The sequence below is a fragment of the Scyliorhinus torazame genome, chromosome 4, assembly GCF_047496885.1.
Source record: "Scyliorhinus torazame isolate Kashiwa2021f chromosome 4, sScyTor2.1, whole genome shotgun sequence".
NCBI classification, from domain to species: Eukaryota; Metazoa; Chordata; class Chondrichthyes; order Carcharhiniformes; family Scyliorhinidae; genus Scyliorhinus; species Scyliorhinus torazame.
In genome coordinates this window covers 72,991,226-73,007,404 of record NC_092710.1, presented here as the reverse complement: position 1 = coordinate 73,007,404, position 16,179 = coordinate 72,991,226, and the positions used below count along the sequence as shown (strand labels likewise).

Here is a 16,179-nt window from a genome sequence, read left to right as displayed (position 1 = left end):
AGAGGAATTTGGGATTTAGTCAGGCTCCATGTCTGGCTGGGGTTCGGAGAGGAATTCGGGATTTAGTCAGGAACCACGCCTGGCTGGGGTTCGGAGAGGAATTCGGGATTTAGTCGGGCTCCACGCCTGGCTGGGGCTCGGAGAGGAATTCGGGATTTAGTCAGGCTCCACGCCTTGCTGGGGTTCGGAGAGGAATTCGGGATTTAGTCAGGCTCCACGCCTGGCTGGGGTTCGGAGAGGAATTCAGGATTTAGTCAGGCTCCACGTCTGGCTGGGGTTCGGGGAGGAATTCGGGATTTAGTCAGGCTCCACGCCTGGCTGGGGCTCGGAGATGAATTCGGGATTTAGTCAGGCTCCACGCCTGGCTGGGGCTCGGAGAGGAATTCGGGATTTAGTCAGGCTCCACGCCTGGCTGGGCTCGGAGAGGAATTCGGGATTTAGTCAGGCCCCCACGCCTGGCTGGGGTTCGGGGAGGAATTCGGGATTTAGTCAGGCTCCACGCCTGGCTGGGGTTCGGGGAGGAATTCGGGATTTAGTCAGGCTCCACGCCTGGCTGGGCTCGGAGTGGAATTCGGGATTTAGTCAGGCTCCACGCCTGGCTGGGGTTCGGAGAGGAATTCGGGATTTAGTCAGGCTCCACGCCTGGCTGGGGTTCGGAGAGGAATTCGGGATGTAGTCAGGCTCCACGCCTGGCTGGGGTTTGGAGAGGAATTCGGGATTTAGTCAGGCTCCACGCCTGGCTGGGCTCGGAGTGGAATTCGGGATTTAGTCAGGCTCCACGCCTGGCTGGGCTCGGAGAGGAATTCGGGATTTAGTCAGGCTCCACGCCTGGCTGGGCTCGGAGTGGAATTCGGGATTTAGTCAGGCTCCACGCCTGGCTGGGCTCGGAGAGGAATTCGGGATTTAGCCAGGCTCCACGCCTGGCTGGGGCTCGGAGAGGAATTCGGGATTTAGTCAGGCTCCACGCCTGGCTGGGGTTCGGAGAGGAATTCGGGATTTAGTCAGGCACCACGCCTGGCTGGGGCTCGGAGAGGAATTCAGGATTTAGTCAGGCTCCACGCCTGGCTGGGCTCGGAGTGGAATTCGGGATTTAGTCAGGCTCCACGCCTGGCTGGGTTCGGAGAGGAATTCGGGATTTAGTCAGGCTCCACGCCTGGCTGGGGTTCAGGGAGGAATTCGGGATTTAGTCAGGCTCCACGCCTGGCTGGGGTTCAGGGAGGAATTCGGGATTTAGTCAGGCTCCACGCCTGGCTGGGGCTCGGAGAGGAATTCAGGATTTAGTCAGGCTCCACGCCTGGCTGGGCTCGGAGTGGAATTCAGGATTTAGTCAGGCTCCACGCCTGGCTGGGTTCGGAGAGGAATTCGGGATTTAGTCAGGCTCCACGCCTGGCTGGGTTGGGGGAATTCGGGATTTAGTCAGGCTCCACGCCTGGCTGGGGTTCGGAGAGGAATTCGGGATTTAGTCGGGCTCCACGCCTGGCTGGGCTCGGAGTGGAATTCGGGATTTAGTCAGGCTCCACGCCTGGCTGGGCTCGGAGAGGAATTCGGGATTTAGTCAGGCTCAACACCTGGCTGGGGCTCGGAGAGGAATTCGGGATTTAGTCAGGCTCAACACCTGGCTGGGGCTCGGAGAGGAATTCGGGATTTAGTCAGGCTCCACGCCTGGCTGGGCTCGGAGAGGAATTTGGCATTTAGTAAGGCTCCACGCCTGGCTGGGCTCGGAGAGGAATTCGGGATTTAGTCAGGCTCCACGCCTGGCTGGGGTTCGGAGAGGAATTCGGGATTTAGTCAGGCTCCATGTCTGGCTGGGGTTCGGAGAGGAATTCGGGATTTAGTCAGGCACCACGCCTGGCTGGGGTTCGGAGAGGAATTCGGGATTTAGTCAGGCTCCACGCCTGGCTGGGGCTCGGAGAGGAATTCGGGATTTAGTCAGGCTCCACGCCTGGCTGGGGTTCGGAGAGGAATTCAGGATTTAGTCAGGCTCCACGCCTGGCTGGGGTTCGGAGAGGAATTCAGGATTTAGTCAGGCTCCACGTCTGGCTGGGGCTCGGAGAGGAATTCGGGATTTAGTCAGGCTCCACGCCTGGCTGGGGCTCGGGGAGGAATTCGGGATTTAGTCAGGCTCCACGCCTGGCTGGGGCTCGGGGAGGAATTTGGGATTTAGTCAGGCTCCACGTCTGGCTGGGGCTTGGTGAGGAATTCGGGATTTAGTCAGGCTCCACGCCTTGCTGGGGTTCGGAGAGGAATTCAGGATTTAGTCAGGCTCCACGTCTGGCTGGGGCTCGGAGAGGAATTCGGGATTTAGTCAGGCTCCACGCCTGGCTGGGCTCGGAGAGGAATTCGGGATTTAGTCAGGCTCCACGCCTGGCTGGGGCTCGGAGAGGAATTTGGGATTTAGTCAGGCTCCACGCCTGGCTGGGGCTCGGGGAGGAATTCGGGATTTAGGATCCACGCCTGGCTGGGGCTCGGGGAGGAATTCGGGATTTAGTCAGGCTCCACGTCTGGCTGGGGCTTGGTGAGGAATTCGGGATTTAGTCAGGCTCCACGCCTTGCTGGGGTTCGGAGAGGAATTCGGGATTTAGTCAGGCTCCACGCCTGGCTGGGGTTCGGAGAGGAATTCAGGATTTAGTCAGGCTCCACGCCTGGCTGGGGTTCGGAGAGGAATTCAGGATTTAGTCAGGCTCCACGTCTGGCTGGGGCTCGGAGAGGAATTCGGGATTTAGTCAGGCTCCACGCCTGGCTGGGGCTCGGGGAGGAATTCGGGATTTAGTCAGGCTCCACGCCTGGCTGGGGCTCGGGGAGGAATTCGGGATTTAGTCAGGCTCCACGTCTGGCTGGGGCTTGGTGAGGAATTCGGGATTTAGTCAGGCTCCACGCCTGGCTGGGGCTCGGAGAGGAATTCGGGATTTAGTCAGGTTCCACGCCTGGCTGGGGCTCGGGGAGGAATTCGGGATTTAGTCAGGCTCCACGCCTGGCTGGGGCTCGGGGAGGAATTCGGGATTTAGTCAGGCTCCACGTCTGGCTGGGGCTTGGTGAGGAATTCGGGATTTAGTCAGGCTCCACGCCTTGCTGGGGTTCGGAGAGGAATTCGGGATTTAGTCAGGCTCCACGCCTGGCTGGGGTTCGGAGAGGAATTCAGGATTTAGTCAGGCTCCACGCCTGGCTGGGGTTCGGGGAGGTATTCGGGATTGAGTCAGGCTCCACGCCAGGCTGGGGTTCGGGGAGGAATTCGGGATTTAGTCAGGCTCCACGCCTGGCTGGGGTTCAGAGTGGAATTCGGGATTTAGTCAGGCTCCACGCCTGGCTGGGGCTCGGAGAGGAATTCGGGATTTAGTCAGGCTCCACGCCTGGCTGGGCTCGGAGAGGAATTCGGGATTTAGTCAGGCTCCACGTCTGGCTGGGGCTCGGAGAGGAATTCGGGATTTAGTCAGGCTCCACGCCTGGCTGGGCTCGGAGAGGAATTCGGGATTTAGTCAGGCTCCACGTCTGGCTGGGGCTCGGGGAGGAATTCGGGATTTAGTCAGGCTCCACGCCTGGCTGGGGTTCGGGGAGGAATTCGGGATATAGTCAGGCTCCACGCCTGGCTGGGGCTCGGAGAGGAATTCGGGATTTAGTCAGGCTCCACGCCTGGCTGGGCTCGGGGAGGAATTCGGGATTTAGTCAGGCTCCACGCCTGGCGTGGGCTCGGAGAGGAATTCGGGATTTAGTCAGGCTCCACGCCTGGCTGGGGTTCGGGGAGGAATTTGGGATTTAGTCAAGCTCCACGCCTGGCTGGGGCTCGGGGAGGAATTCGGGATTTAGTCAGGCTCCACGCCTGGCTGGGGTTCGGGGAGGAATTTGGGATTTAGTCAAGCTCCACGCCTGGCTGGGGCTCGGGGAGGAATTCGGGATTTAGTCAGGCTCCACGCCTGGCTGGGGTTCGGAGTGGAATTTGGGATTTAGTCAGGCCCCACGTCTGGCTGGGGTTCGGAGAGGAATTCGGGATTTAGTCAGGCTCCACGCCTGGCTGCGCTCGGAGTGGAATTCGGGATTTAGTCAGGCCCCACGTCTGGCTGGGGTTCGGAGAGGAATTCGGGATTTAGTCAGGCTCCACGCCTGGCTGGGCTCGGAGTGGAATTCGGGATTTAGTCAGGCTCCACGCCTGGCTGGGCGCGGTGAGGAATTCGGGATTTTGTCAGGCTCCACGCCTGGCTGGGCTCGGAGAGGAATTCGGGATTTAGTCAGGCTCCACGCCTGGCTGGGGTTCGGGGAGGAATTCGGGATTTAGTCAGGCTCCACGCCTGGCTGGGCTCGGAGTGGAATTCGGGATTTAGTCAGTCTCCACGCCTGGTTGGGGTTCGGAGAGGAATTCGGGATTTAGTCAGGCTCCACGCCTGGCTGGGGTTCGGAGAGGAATTCGGGATTTAGTCAGGCTCCACGCCTGGCTGGGCTCGGAGTGGAATTCGGGATTTAGTCAGGCTCCACGCCTGGCTGGGGTTCAGAGAGGAATTCGGGATTTAGTCAGGCTCCACGCCGGGCTGGGCTCGGAGAGGAATTCGGGATTTAGTCAGGCTCCACGCCTGGCTGGGCTCGGAGTGGAATTCGGGATTTAGTCAGGCTCCACGCCTGGCTGGGGCTCGGAGAGGAATTCGGGATTTAGTCAGGCTCCACGCCTGGCTTGTGTTCGGAGAGGAATTCGGGATTTAGTCAGGCTCCACGCCTGGCTGGGGTTCGGAGTGGAATTCGGGATCTAGTCAGGCTCCACGTCTGGCTGGGGCTCGGAGAGGAATTCGGGATTTAGTCAGGCTCCACGCCTGGCTGGGGTTCGGAGTGGAATTCGGGATTTAGTCAGGCTCCACGCCTGGCTGGGCTCGGAGAGGAATTCGGGATTTAGTCAGGCTCCACGCCAGGCTGGGGTTCGGAGAGGAATTCGGGATTTAGTCAGGCTCCACGACTGGCTGGGGCTCGGAGAGGAATTCGGGATTTAGTCAGGCTCCACATCTGGCTGGGGTTCAGAGAGGAATTCGGGATTTAGTCAGGCTCCACGCCTGGCGTGGGGTTCAGAGAGGAATTTGGGATTTAGTCAGGCTCCACGCCTGGCTGGGGCTCGGAGAGGAATTCGGGATTTAGTCAGGCTCTACGCCTGGCTGGGGCTCGGAGTGGAATTCGGGATTTAGTCAGGCTCCACGCCTGGCTGGGGTTCGGAGTGGAATTCGGGATTTAGTCAGGCTCCACGTCTGGCTGGGGTTCGGAGAGGAATTCGGGATTTAGTCAGGCTCCACGCCTGGCTGGGCTCGGAGAGGAATTCGGGATTTAGTCAGGCTCCACGTCTGGCTGGGATTCGGGGAGGAATTCGGGATTTAGTCAGGCTCCACGTCTGGCTGGCCTCGGAGTGGAATTGGGGATTTAGTCAGGCTCCACGCCTGGCTGGGGTTCGGAGAGGAATTCGGGATTCAGTCAGGCTCCACGTCTGGCTGGGCTCGGAGTGGAATTCGGGATTTAGTCAGGCTCCACGTCCGGCTGGGGCTCGGAGAGGAATTCGGGATTTAGTCAGGTTCCACGCCTGGCTGAGTTCGGAGAGGAATTCGGGATTTAGTCAGGCTCCACGTCTGGCTGGGCTCGGAGTGGAATTTGGGATTTAGTCAGGCTCCACGCCTGGCTGGGGTTCGGGGAGGAATTCGGGATTTAGTCAGGCTCCACGCCTGGCTGGGGTTCGGGGAGGAATTTGGGATTTAGTCAGGCTCCACGCCTGGCTGGGCTCGGAGAGGAATTCGGGATTTAGTCAGGCTCCACGTCTGGCTGGGGCTCGGAGTGGAATTCGGGATTTAGTCAGGCTCCACGCCTGGCTGGGTTCGGGGAGGAATTCGGGATTTAGTCAGGCTCCACGCCTGGCTGGGCTCGGAGAGGAATTCGGGATTTAGTCAGGCTCCACGCCTGGCTGGGTTCGGGGAGGAATTCGGGATTTAGTCAGGCTCCACGCCTGGCTGGGGCTCGGGGAGGAATTCGGGATTTAGTCAGGCTCTACGCCTGGCTGGGACTCGGAGAGGAATTCGGGATTTAGTCAGGCTCCACGCCTGGCTGGGCTCGGAGAGGAATTCGGGATTTAGTCAGGCTCCACGCCTGGCTGGGGCTCGGGGAGGAATTCGGGATTTAGTCAGGCTCCACGCCTGGCTGGGGCTCGGGGAGGAATTCGGGATTTAGTCAGGCTCCAGGCCTGGCTGGGGCTCGGAGAGGAATTCGGGATTTAGTCAGGCTCCACGCATGGCTGGGGCTCGGAGAGGAATTCGGGATTTAGTCAGGCTCCACGCCTGGCTGGGCTCGGAGAGGAATTTGGGATTTAGTCAGGCTCCACGCCTGGCTGTGGCTCGGAGTGGAATTCGGGATTTAGTCAGGCTCCACGCCTGGCTGGGGTTCGGAGAGGAATTCGGGATTTAGTCAGGCTCCACGCCTGGCTGGGCTCGGAGTGGAATTCGGGATTTAGTCAGGCTCCACGCCTGGCTGGGCTCAGAGAGGAATTCGGGATTTAGTCAGGCTCCACGCCTGGCTGGGGCTCGGGGAGGAATTCGGGATTTAGTCAGGCTCCACGCCTGGCTGGGGCTCGGGGAGGAATTCGGGATTTAGTCAGGCTCCAGGCCTGGCTGGGGCTCGGAGAGGAATTCGGGATTTAGTCAGGCTCCACGCATGGCTGGGGCTCGGAGAGGAATTCGGGATTTAGTCAGGCTCCACGCCTGGCTGGGCTCGGAGAGGAATTCGGGATTTAGTCAGGCTCCACGCCTGGCTGGGGCTCGGAGTGGAATTCGGGATTTAGTCAGGCTCCACGCCTGGCTGGGGTTCGGAGAGGAATTCGGGATTTAGTCAGGCTCCACGCCTGGCTGGGCTCGGAGTGGAATTCGGGATTTAGTCAGGCTCCACGCCTGGCTGGGGCTCGGAGAGGAATTCGGGATTTAGTCAGGCCCCACGCCTGGCTGGGCTCGGGGAGGAATTCAGGATTTAGTCAGGCTCCACGCCTGGCTGGGGCTCGGAGAGGAATTCGGGATTTAGTCAGGCCTCACGCCTGGCTGGGGCTCGGAGAGGAATTCGGGATTTAGTCAGGCTCCACGCCTGGCTGGGGTTCGGGGAGGAATTCGGGATTTAGTCAGGCTCCACGCCTGGCTGGGGTTCGGGGAGGAATTCGGGATTTAGTCGGGCTCCACGCCTGGCTGGGCTCGGAGAGGAATTCGGGATTTAGTCAGGCTCCACGCCTGGCTGGGGCTCGGAGAGGAATTCGGGATTTAGTCAGGCTCCACGCCTGGCTGGGCTCGGAGAGGAATTCGGGATTTAGTCAGGCTCCACGTCTGGCTGGGGCTCGGAGAGGAATTCGGGATTTAGTCAGGCTCCACGACGGACTGGGGTTCGGAGAGGAATTCGGGATTTAGTCAGGCTCCCAGGACGGGTACAGCACGGGGTTGGATACAGAGTAAAGCTCCCTCGACACTGTCCCATCAAACACTCCCAGGACAGGTACAGCACAGGGTTAGATACAGAGTAAAGTGCCCTGTGCACTGTCCCCATCAAACACTCCCAGGACAGGTACAGCACGGGGTTACAAACAGAGTAAAGCTCCCTCTACACTGTCCCCATCAAACACACCCAGGACAGGTACAGCACGGAGTTAGATACAGGGTAAAGGTCCCTCTACACTGTCCCCATTAAACACTCCCAGGACAGGTACAGCACGGGGTTAGATCCAGAGTAAAGTTCCCTCTACACTGTCCCCATCAAACACTCCCAGGGCAGGTACAGCACGGGGTTAGATACAGAGTAAAGCTCCCTCTACACTGTCCCCATCAAACACTCCCAGGACAGGTACAGCACGGGGTTCGATACAGAATAAAGCTCTCTCTACACTGTCCCCATCAAACACTCCCAGGGCAGGTACAGCACGGGGTTAGATACAGTGTAAAGCTCCCTCTACACTGTCCCCATCAAACACTCCCAGGGCAGGTACAGCACGGGGTTCGATAGAGAATAAAGCTCCCTCTACACTGTCCCCTTAAAACACTCCCAGGACAGGTACAGCATGGGTTTAGATGCAGACTAAAGCTCCCTCTACACTGTCCACATCAAACACTCCCAGGGCAGGTACAGCACGGGTTTAGATACAGAGTAAAGCTCCCTCTACACTGTCCCCATCAAACACTCCCAGGGCAGGTACAGCACGGGTTTAGATACAGAGTAAAGCTCCCTCTACACTGTCTCCATCGAACACTCCCAGGACAGGTACAGCACGGGGTTAGATACAGAGTAAAGCTCCCTCTACACTGCCCCCATCAAACACTCCCAGGGCAGGTACAGCACGGCGTTAGATACAGAGTAAAGCTCCCTCTACACTGTCCCCATCAAACACTCCCAGGACAGGTACAGCACGGGGTTCGATACAGAATAAAGCTCCCTCTACTCTGCCCCCATCAAACACTCCCAGGACATGTACAGCACGGTGTTAGATCCAGAGTAAAGCTCCCTCTCCACTGTCCCCATCAAACACTCCCAGGACAGGTACAGCACGGGGTTCGATACAGAATAAAGCTCCCTCTACACTGCCCCCATCAAACACTCCCAGGACAGCTACAGCATGGTGTTAGATACAGAGTAAGCTCCCTCTACACTGCCCCCATCAAACACTCCCAGGACAGGTACAGCACGGGGTTAGATACAGAGTAACGCTCCCTCTACACTGTCCCCATCAAACACTCCCAGGACAGGTACAGCACGGGGTTAGATACAGAGTAAAGCTCCCTCTACACTGCCCCCATCAAACACTCCCAGGACAGGTATCCCACTTTGAGGAAGATTTGGGGAGTCTGGAGTGGTGCTGGGTAGATTTATCAGAATGGTTCCGGGGTTGAGAGAGCTGTTGTCATCTGGAAGGTGCTGCCTGGAAGGGCGGTGGAAGCAGATGCAATAGGAACTTCCAGAAAGGGGGAATGGGAGAGCGGGGTGTGTGGGTTGAACAGGCCCTTCTCCGTGGTATGATTATGATTTTATATTTTGGGAAACGTCTGCCTTGGAGGCAGGACGGGATGGGTCAGTGTGCGGCCTCCTCAGGGCAGAGCCTGGTCGGCGCTGGGACAGAGTGGAGAGGAATTCTATCCTCCAGCAGTGAGCTTGGTCGAACGCTGTGGCTCGTTGCCTGTATTTGGGCTGAACCGACTGGTCCTGCCAGTTACTTGGGTAGCTCTTCCACAGAGCTGGCAGCTGACATGAAATGAAACTCGCTTATTGTCACAAGTAGGCTTCAAATGAAGTGACTGTGAAAAGCCCCTAGTCGCCACATTCCGGCGCCTGTTCGGGTACACTGAGGGAGAATTCAGAATGTCCAATTCAGGTAGCTGCACGTCATTCGGGACTTGTGGGAGGAAACCAGAGCACCCGGAGGAATCCCAGACACGGGGAGGATGTGCAGACTCCGCACAGACAGTGACCCAAGCCAGAATCGAACCTGGGACCCTGGCGCTGTGAAGCAACAGTGCTACCGTGCTGTTGGTGAAACGCAGTTAAAGATGAGTCAAGAGAAACGGAAATCCGATTTCAAAACCGTTCCTTCTGCAGCAAATGGCTGCTTCCTCTTTTCGGATTGGTCAATGTTTGGACGGGAAGTTGCTCCCTCCATTCCCCTCCCTGCCCTCACACCGCCCGAAGCTCAGACACCCACCAATTATTGCGACAACATCAGCCAGCATGTGACCCTCAGACATCCTGTCCAGTCCGGCCTGCACACAAACAAGGAGATGAGAGTTAGTCCAGGCATCGGTGCTCGCGCCGACACAGACACGCGCTGACACCGGGGAGGCGCGCACCGCGCCGACACGGACACGCTGACACGCGCTGACACCGGGGAGGCGCGCACCGCGCCGACACGGACACGCAGACACGCGCTGACACCGGGGAGGCACGCACCGCGCCGACACGGACACGCAGACACGCGCTGACACCGGGGAGGCGCGCACCGCGCCGACACGGACACGCTGACACGCGCTGACACCGGGGAGGTGCGCACCGCGCCGACACGGACACGCAGACACGCGCTGACACCGGGGAGGCGCGCACCGTGCCGACACGGACACGCAGACACGCGCTGACACCGGGGAGGCGTGCACCGCGCCGACACAGACACGCGCTGACACCGGGGAGGCGCACAGGCACGCAGCCGGGGCGCGCAGACAGGCAGCCGGGGCGCGCAGGCAGGCAGCCGGGGCGCGCAGGCAGGCAGCCGGTCGCACAGACAGGCAGCCGGTCGCACAGACAGGCAGCCGGTCGCACAGACAGGCAGCCGGGGCGCACAGACAGGCAGCCGGGGCGCACAGACAGGCAGCCGGTCGCACAGACAGGCAGCCGGTCGCACAGACAGGCAGCCGGGTGCACAGACAGGCACGCACATGTAAACCAGAAGGGAGGCTGGGAATGGGGGACAGAAGCAGTGGGTGGGGGAGGAGACATGGTTGGGTGGGGTGTTGGGGGTGAGACAAGGGGGCCAGGGCCTTGCCGCTGTAAGGCTGTGTCTGAGGATAGTGGGTGGGTATGACCAGCGTACCGAGTTCACCTTTATTAGAACCACTGAGTAAATATTCCAGCATTTCCATCTCACGTGCTAGGGCGGAGGAGCTAATCTGTGTATATTCCTGTAAATAAGGATCTGTGACTGAGAAATGCATTTCACAATCAGCGGGAAATGACACTGCGAATCGCACTGAACTCGGCGATCAGCATCGGGTCCGGGAGGCAGTGAGTCACACAGGAATTAAGGCACACAGAGGCGGCGAGGGGGAGGGGCGGCGAGGGGGAGGGGCGGCGAGGGGGAGGGGCGGCGAGGGGGAGGGGCGGCGAGGGGGAGGGGCGGCGAGGGGGAGGGGCGGCGAGGGGGAGGGGCGGCGAGGGGGAGGGGCGGCGAGGGGGAGGGGCGGCGAGGGGGAGGGGCGGCGAGGGGGAGGGGCGGCGAGGGGGAGGGGCGGCGAGGGGGAGGGGCGGCGAGGGGGAGGGGCGGCGAGGGGGAGGCACGCACACTCACACAAGCACGCTCCCTCACACCCACCCTCGCACAAGCACCCACCCTCGCACAAGCACGCACTCACACCCACACTTGCACAAGCACGCACCCTCACACCCATCCTCGCACAAGCATGCACCCTCACACCCACCTTTGCAGAAGCACCCACCCTCGCACAAGCACGCACTCACACCCACCGTCGCACAAGCACACACCCTCACACCTATCCTCGCTCAAGCACGCACCCTCACGCTCACCCTCAGAAGCACCCACCCTCGCACAAGCACGCACCCACACACCACCGTCGCACAAGCACAGCCTCACACCCACCCTCGCACCAGCCCTCACTCCCACCCTCGCACAAGCACAGCCTCACACCCACCTTTGCACCAGCCCTCACACCCGCACAAGCACGCATCCTAACACCCACCCTCACACAAGCACACAGGCTCACACCCACCCTCACACCCACAAGCACACATCCACACCCACCCTCGCACCAGCCCTCACACTCACACCCACCCTTGCACAAGCACGCATCCTCACACCCACCCTCCCCCACCCTCGCACCAGCCCTCACACTCACACCCACCCTTGCACAAACACGCACCCACACACCCACCCTCGCACAAGCACACAGCCTCACACCCACCCTTGCACAAGCACGCAACATCACACCCACCCTCGCACCAGCCCTCACTCACACCCACCCTCGCACAAGTACGCACCCTCACCCACACTCGCACAAGCACGCATCCTCACACCCACCCTCGCACAAGCACGCATCCTCACACCCACCCTCGCACAAGCACACATCCTCACACCCACCCTCGCACAAGCACGCATCCTCACACCCACCCTCGCACAAGCACGCATCCTCACACCCACCCTCGCAGAAGCACGTATCCTCACACCCACCCTCGCACAAGCATGCACACTCACCCACACCCTCACACAAGCACGCACCTTCACACCCACCCTCGCACAAACACGCATCCTCACACCCACCCTCGCACAGGCACGCACACTCACACCCACCCTCGCACAAGCACGCATCCTCACACCCACCCTCGCACAAGCACGCACCCACACACCCTCGCACAAGCACCCGCCCTCACACCCTCGCACAAGTACGCACCCTCACACCCACACAAGCCGCATCCTCACACCCACCCTCGCACAAGCACGCACCCTCACACCCACCCTCGCACAAGCACGCACCCTCACACCCACCCTCGCACAAGCCGCATCCTCACACCCACCCTCGCACAAGCACACAGCCTCACACCCACCCTCGCACAAGCACGCACCCTCACACACACCCTCGCACACGCCGCATCCTCACACCCACCCTCGCACAAGCACGCATCCTCACACCCACCCTCGCACAAGCACGCATCCTCACACCCACCCTCGCAGAAGCACGTATCCTCACACCCACCCTCGCACAAGCATGCACACTCACCCATACCCTCACACAAGCACGCACCTTCACACCCACCCTCGCACAAGCACGCATCCTCACACCCACCCTCGCACAGGCACGCACCCTCACACCCACCCTCGCACAAGCACGCATCCTCACACCCACCCTCGCACAAGCACGCATCCTCACACCCACCCTCGCACAAGCACGCACCCACACACCCTCGCACAAGCACCCGCCCTCACACCCTCGCACAAGTACGCACCCTCACACCCACACAAGCCGCATCCTCACACCCACCCTCGCACAAGCACGCACCCTCACACCCACCCTCACACCCACACTCGCACAAGCCGCATCCTCACACCCACCCTCGCACAAGCACACAGCCTCACACCCACCCTTGCACAAGCACGCACCCTCACACAAGCCGCATCCTCACACCCACCCTCGCACAAGCACGTACCCTCACACCCACCCTCGCACAAGCACGCACCCTCACACACACCCTCACACAAGCACGCATCCTCACGCACACTCGCACAAGCTGCATCCTCACACCCCTCGCACAAGCACGCGCCCTCACACCCTCACACCCACACAAGCCGCATCCTCACACCCACCCTCGCACAAGCACGCACCCTCACACAAGTACGCACCCTCACACAAGTACGCACCCTCACACCCACCCTCGCACAAGCACGCACCCTCACACCCACCCTCGCACAAGCACGCATCCTCACACCCACCCTCGCACAAGCACGCATCCTCACACGCACCCTCGCACAAGCACGCACCCTCGCACAAGCACGCACCCTCGCACAAGCACGCACCCTCGCACAAGCACGCACCCTCGCACACGCACGCACCCTCGCACACGCACGCACCCTCGCACACGCACGCACCCTCGCACACGCACGCACCCTCGCACACGCACGCACCCTCGCACAAGCACGCACCCTCGCACAAGCACGCACCCTCGCACAAGCACGCACCCTCGCACAAGCACGCACCCTCGCACAAGCACGCACCCTCGCACCCACCGTCGCACAAGCATGCACCCTCACACAAGCACCCACACACCCACCCTCGCACAAGCACGCACCCTCCCACCCACCCTCGCACAAGCACGCACCCTCCCACCCACCCTCGCACAAGCACGCACCCTCACACAAGCACGCATCCTCACACCCACCCTCGCACAAGCACGCATCCTCGCACCCACCCTCGCACAAGCCGCATCCTCGCACGCACCCTCGCACAAGCACGCACCCTCGCACAAGCACGCACCCTCGCACAAGCACGCACCCTCGTACAAGCACGCACCCTCGCACAAGCACGCACCCTCGCACAAGCACGCACCCTCGCACAAGCACGCACCCTCGCACAAGCACGCACCCTCGCACAAGCACGCACCCTCGCACAAGCATGCACCCTCACAAGCAAGCACCCACACACCCACCCTCGCACAAGCACGCACGCACCCTCCCACCCACCCTCGCACAAGCACGCACCCTCACACCCACCCTCGCACAAGCACGCACCCACACCCACCCTCGCACAAGCACGCACCCTCACACCCACTCTCGCACAAGCACGCACCCCTCACACCCACCCTCGCACCAGCCCTCACTCACACCCACCCTCGCACAAGCACGCACCCACACATGCACTAGCACGCACCCTCACACCCACCCTCGCACAAGCATGCACCCTCGCACGAGCCCTCACTCACACCCACCCTTGCACAAGCACGCACCCCTCACACCCCACCGCACAAGCACGCACCCTCACACCCACACTCGCACAAGCACGCACCCTCACACAAGCACGCACCCTCACACCAGCCCTCACTCACACCCACCCTCGCACAAGCACGCACCCTCACACCCACCCTCGCACAAGGACGCACCCTCACACCCACCCTCGCACACGCACGCACCCTCACACTCGCACAAGCACACACCCCCACAAGCACGCACCCACACCCACCCTCTCACTCACCCTCACACAAGCACGCACCCTCACACCCACCCTCGCACAAGCACGCACCCTCATACCCACCCTCGCACAAGCACGCACCCACACACCCACACTCGCACAAGCACGCACCCACACACCCACCCTCGCACCAGCCCTCACACTCACATCCACCCCCGCACAAGCACGCATCCTCACACCCACCCTCGCACAAGCCGCATCCTCACACCCACCCTCGCACAAGCACGCACCCACACACCCTCGCACAAGCACACAGCCTCACACCCACCCTCGCACAAGCATGCACCCACACACCCTCGCACAAGCCGCACCCTCACACACACCCCTCACACAAGCATGCATCCTCACACCCACACTCGCACAAGCCGCATCCTCACACCCACCCTCGCATAAGCACGTACCCTCACACCCACCCTCGCACAAGCACGCACTCTCGCACAAGCACGCACCCTCGCACCCACCGTCGCACAAGCATGCACCCTCACACAAGCACGCACCCTCACACCCACCCTCGCACAAGCACGCACCCTCACACCCACCCTCTCACAAGCACGCATCCTCACACCCACCCTCGCACAAGCACGCACCCTCACACCCACCCTCGCACAAGCACGCACCCTCACACCCACCCTCGCACCAGCCCACACTCACACCCACCCTCGCACAAGCACGCACCCTCGCACGAGCCCTCACTCACACCCACCCTTGCACAAGCACGCACCCTCACACCCACCCTCGCACAAGCACGCACCCTCACACCCACCCTCGCACCAGCCCTCACTCACTCACCCTCGCACATGCACGCACCCTCGCACGAGCCCTCACTCACACACACCCTTGCACAAGCACGCATCCTCACACCCACCCTCACACAAGCACGCACCCTCACACCCACCCTCGCACCAGCCCTCACTCACACGCACCCTCGCACAAGCACGCACCCTCGCACAAGCACGCACCCTCGCACAAGCACGCACCCTCGCACAAGCACGCACCCTCACACTCGCACAAGCACACACCCTCACACAAGCACGCACCCACACACCCACCCTCGCACCAGCCCTCTCTCTCACCCTCACAAGCACGCACCCTCACACCCACCCTCACTCACCCTCACACAAGCACGCACCCTCACACCCACCCTCGCACAAGCACGCACCCTCACGCCCACCCTCGCACAAGCACGCACCCACACACCCACCCTCGCACCAGCCCTCACTCACACCCACCCTCGCACAAGCACGCACCCTCACACCCACCCTCGCACAAGCCGCATCCTCACACCCACCCTCGCACAAGCACGCACCCTCATACCCACCCTCGCACAAGCACGCATCCACACCCACCCTCGCACAAGCCGCATCCTCACACCCACCCTCGCACAAGCACGCACCCACACACCCTCGCACAAGCACACAGCCTCACACCGACCCTCGCACAGGCACGCACCCACACACCCTCGCACAAGCCGCATCCTCACACCCACCCTCGCACAAGCACGCATCCACACCCACCCTCGCACAAGACGCATCCTCACACCCACCCTCGCACAAGCACGCACCCACACACCCTCGCACAAGCACGCACCCACACACCCTCGCACAAGCACACAGCCTCCCACCCACCCTCACACCACACCGCCTCCCACAAAGTGACACACATGACTTACCAGATGGGCGAATCCCGGCGCTTTAATCTTGCAGCGATACGGTCGACTGCTTCCGTCTGAAACCAGGGTAAAACCCCAAAC

General features: G+C 61.2%; 1 protein-coding gene across 1 annotated transcript in view; it reads right to left on the bottom strand.

Moving 5' to 3' along the window:
- The window catches only part of ndufs2 (NADH:ubiquinone oxidoreductase core subunit S2), a 132,842-nt gene that overhangs the window by 51,487 nt on the left and 65,176 nt on the right, over nucleotides 1-16,179 (bottom strand). The window contains exons 7-8 of the mRNA XM_072500510.1: nucleotides 16,099-16,172; nucleotides 9,671-9,728 (exon numbers count right to left, since the gene is read on the bottom strand). Coding sequence (XP_072356611.1) covers nucleotides 9,671-9,728; nucleotides 16,099-16,172 — 132 coding nt within the window. The remainder of the gene's footprint in view (nucleotides 1-9,670; nucleotides 9,729-16,098; nucleotides 16,173-16,179) is intronic.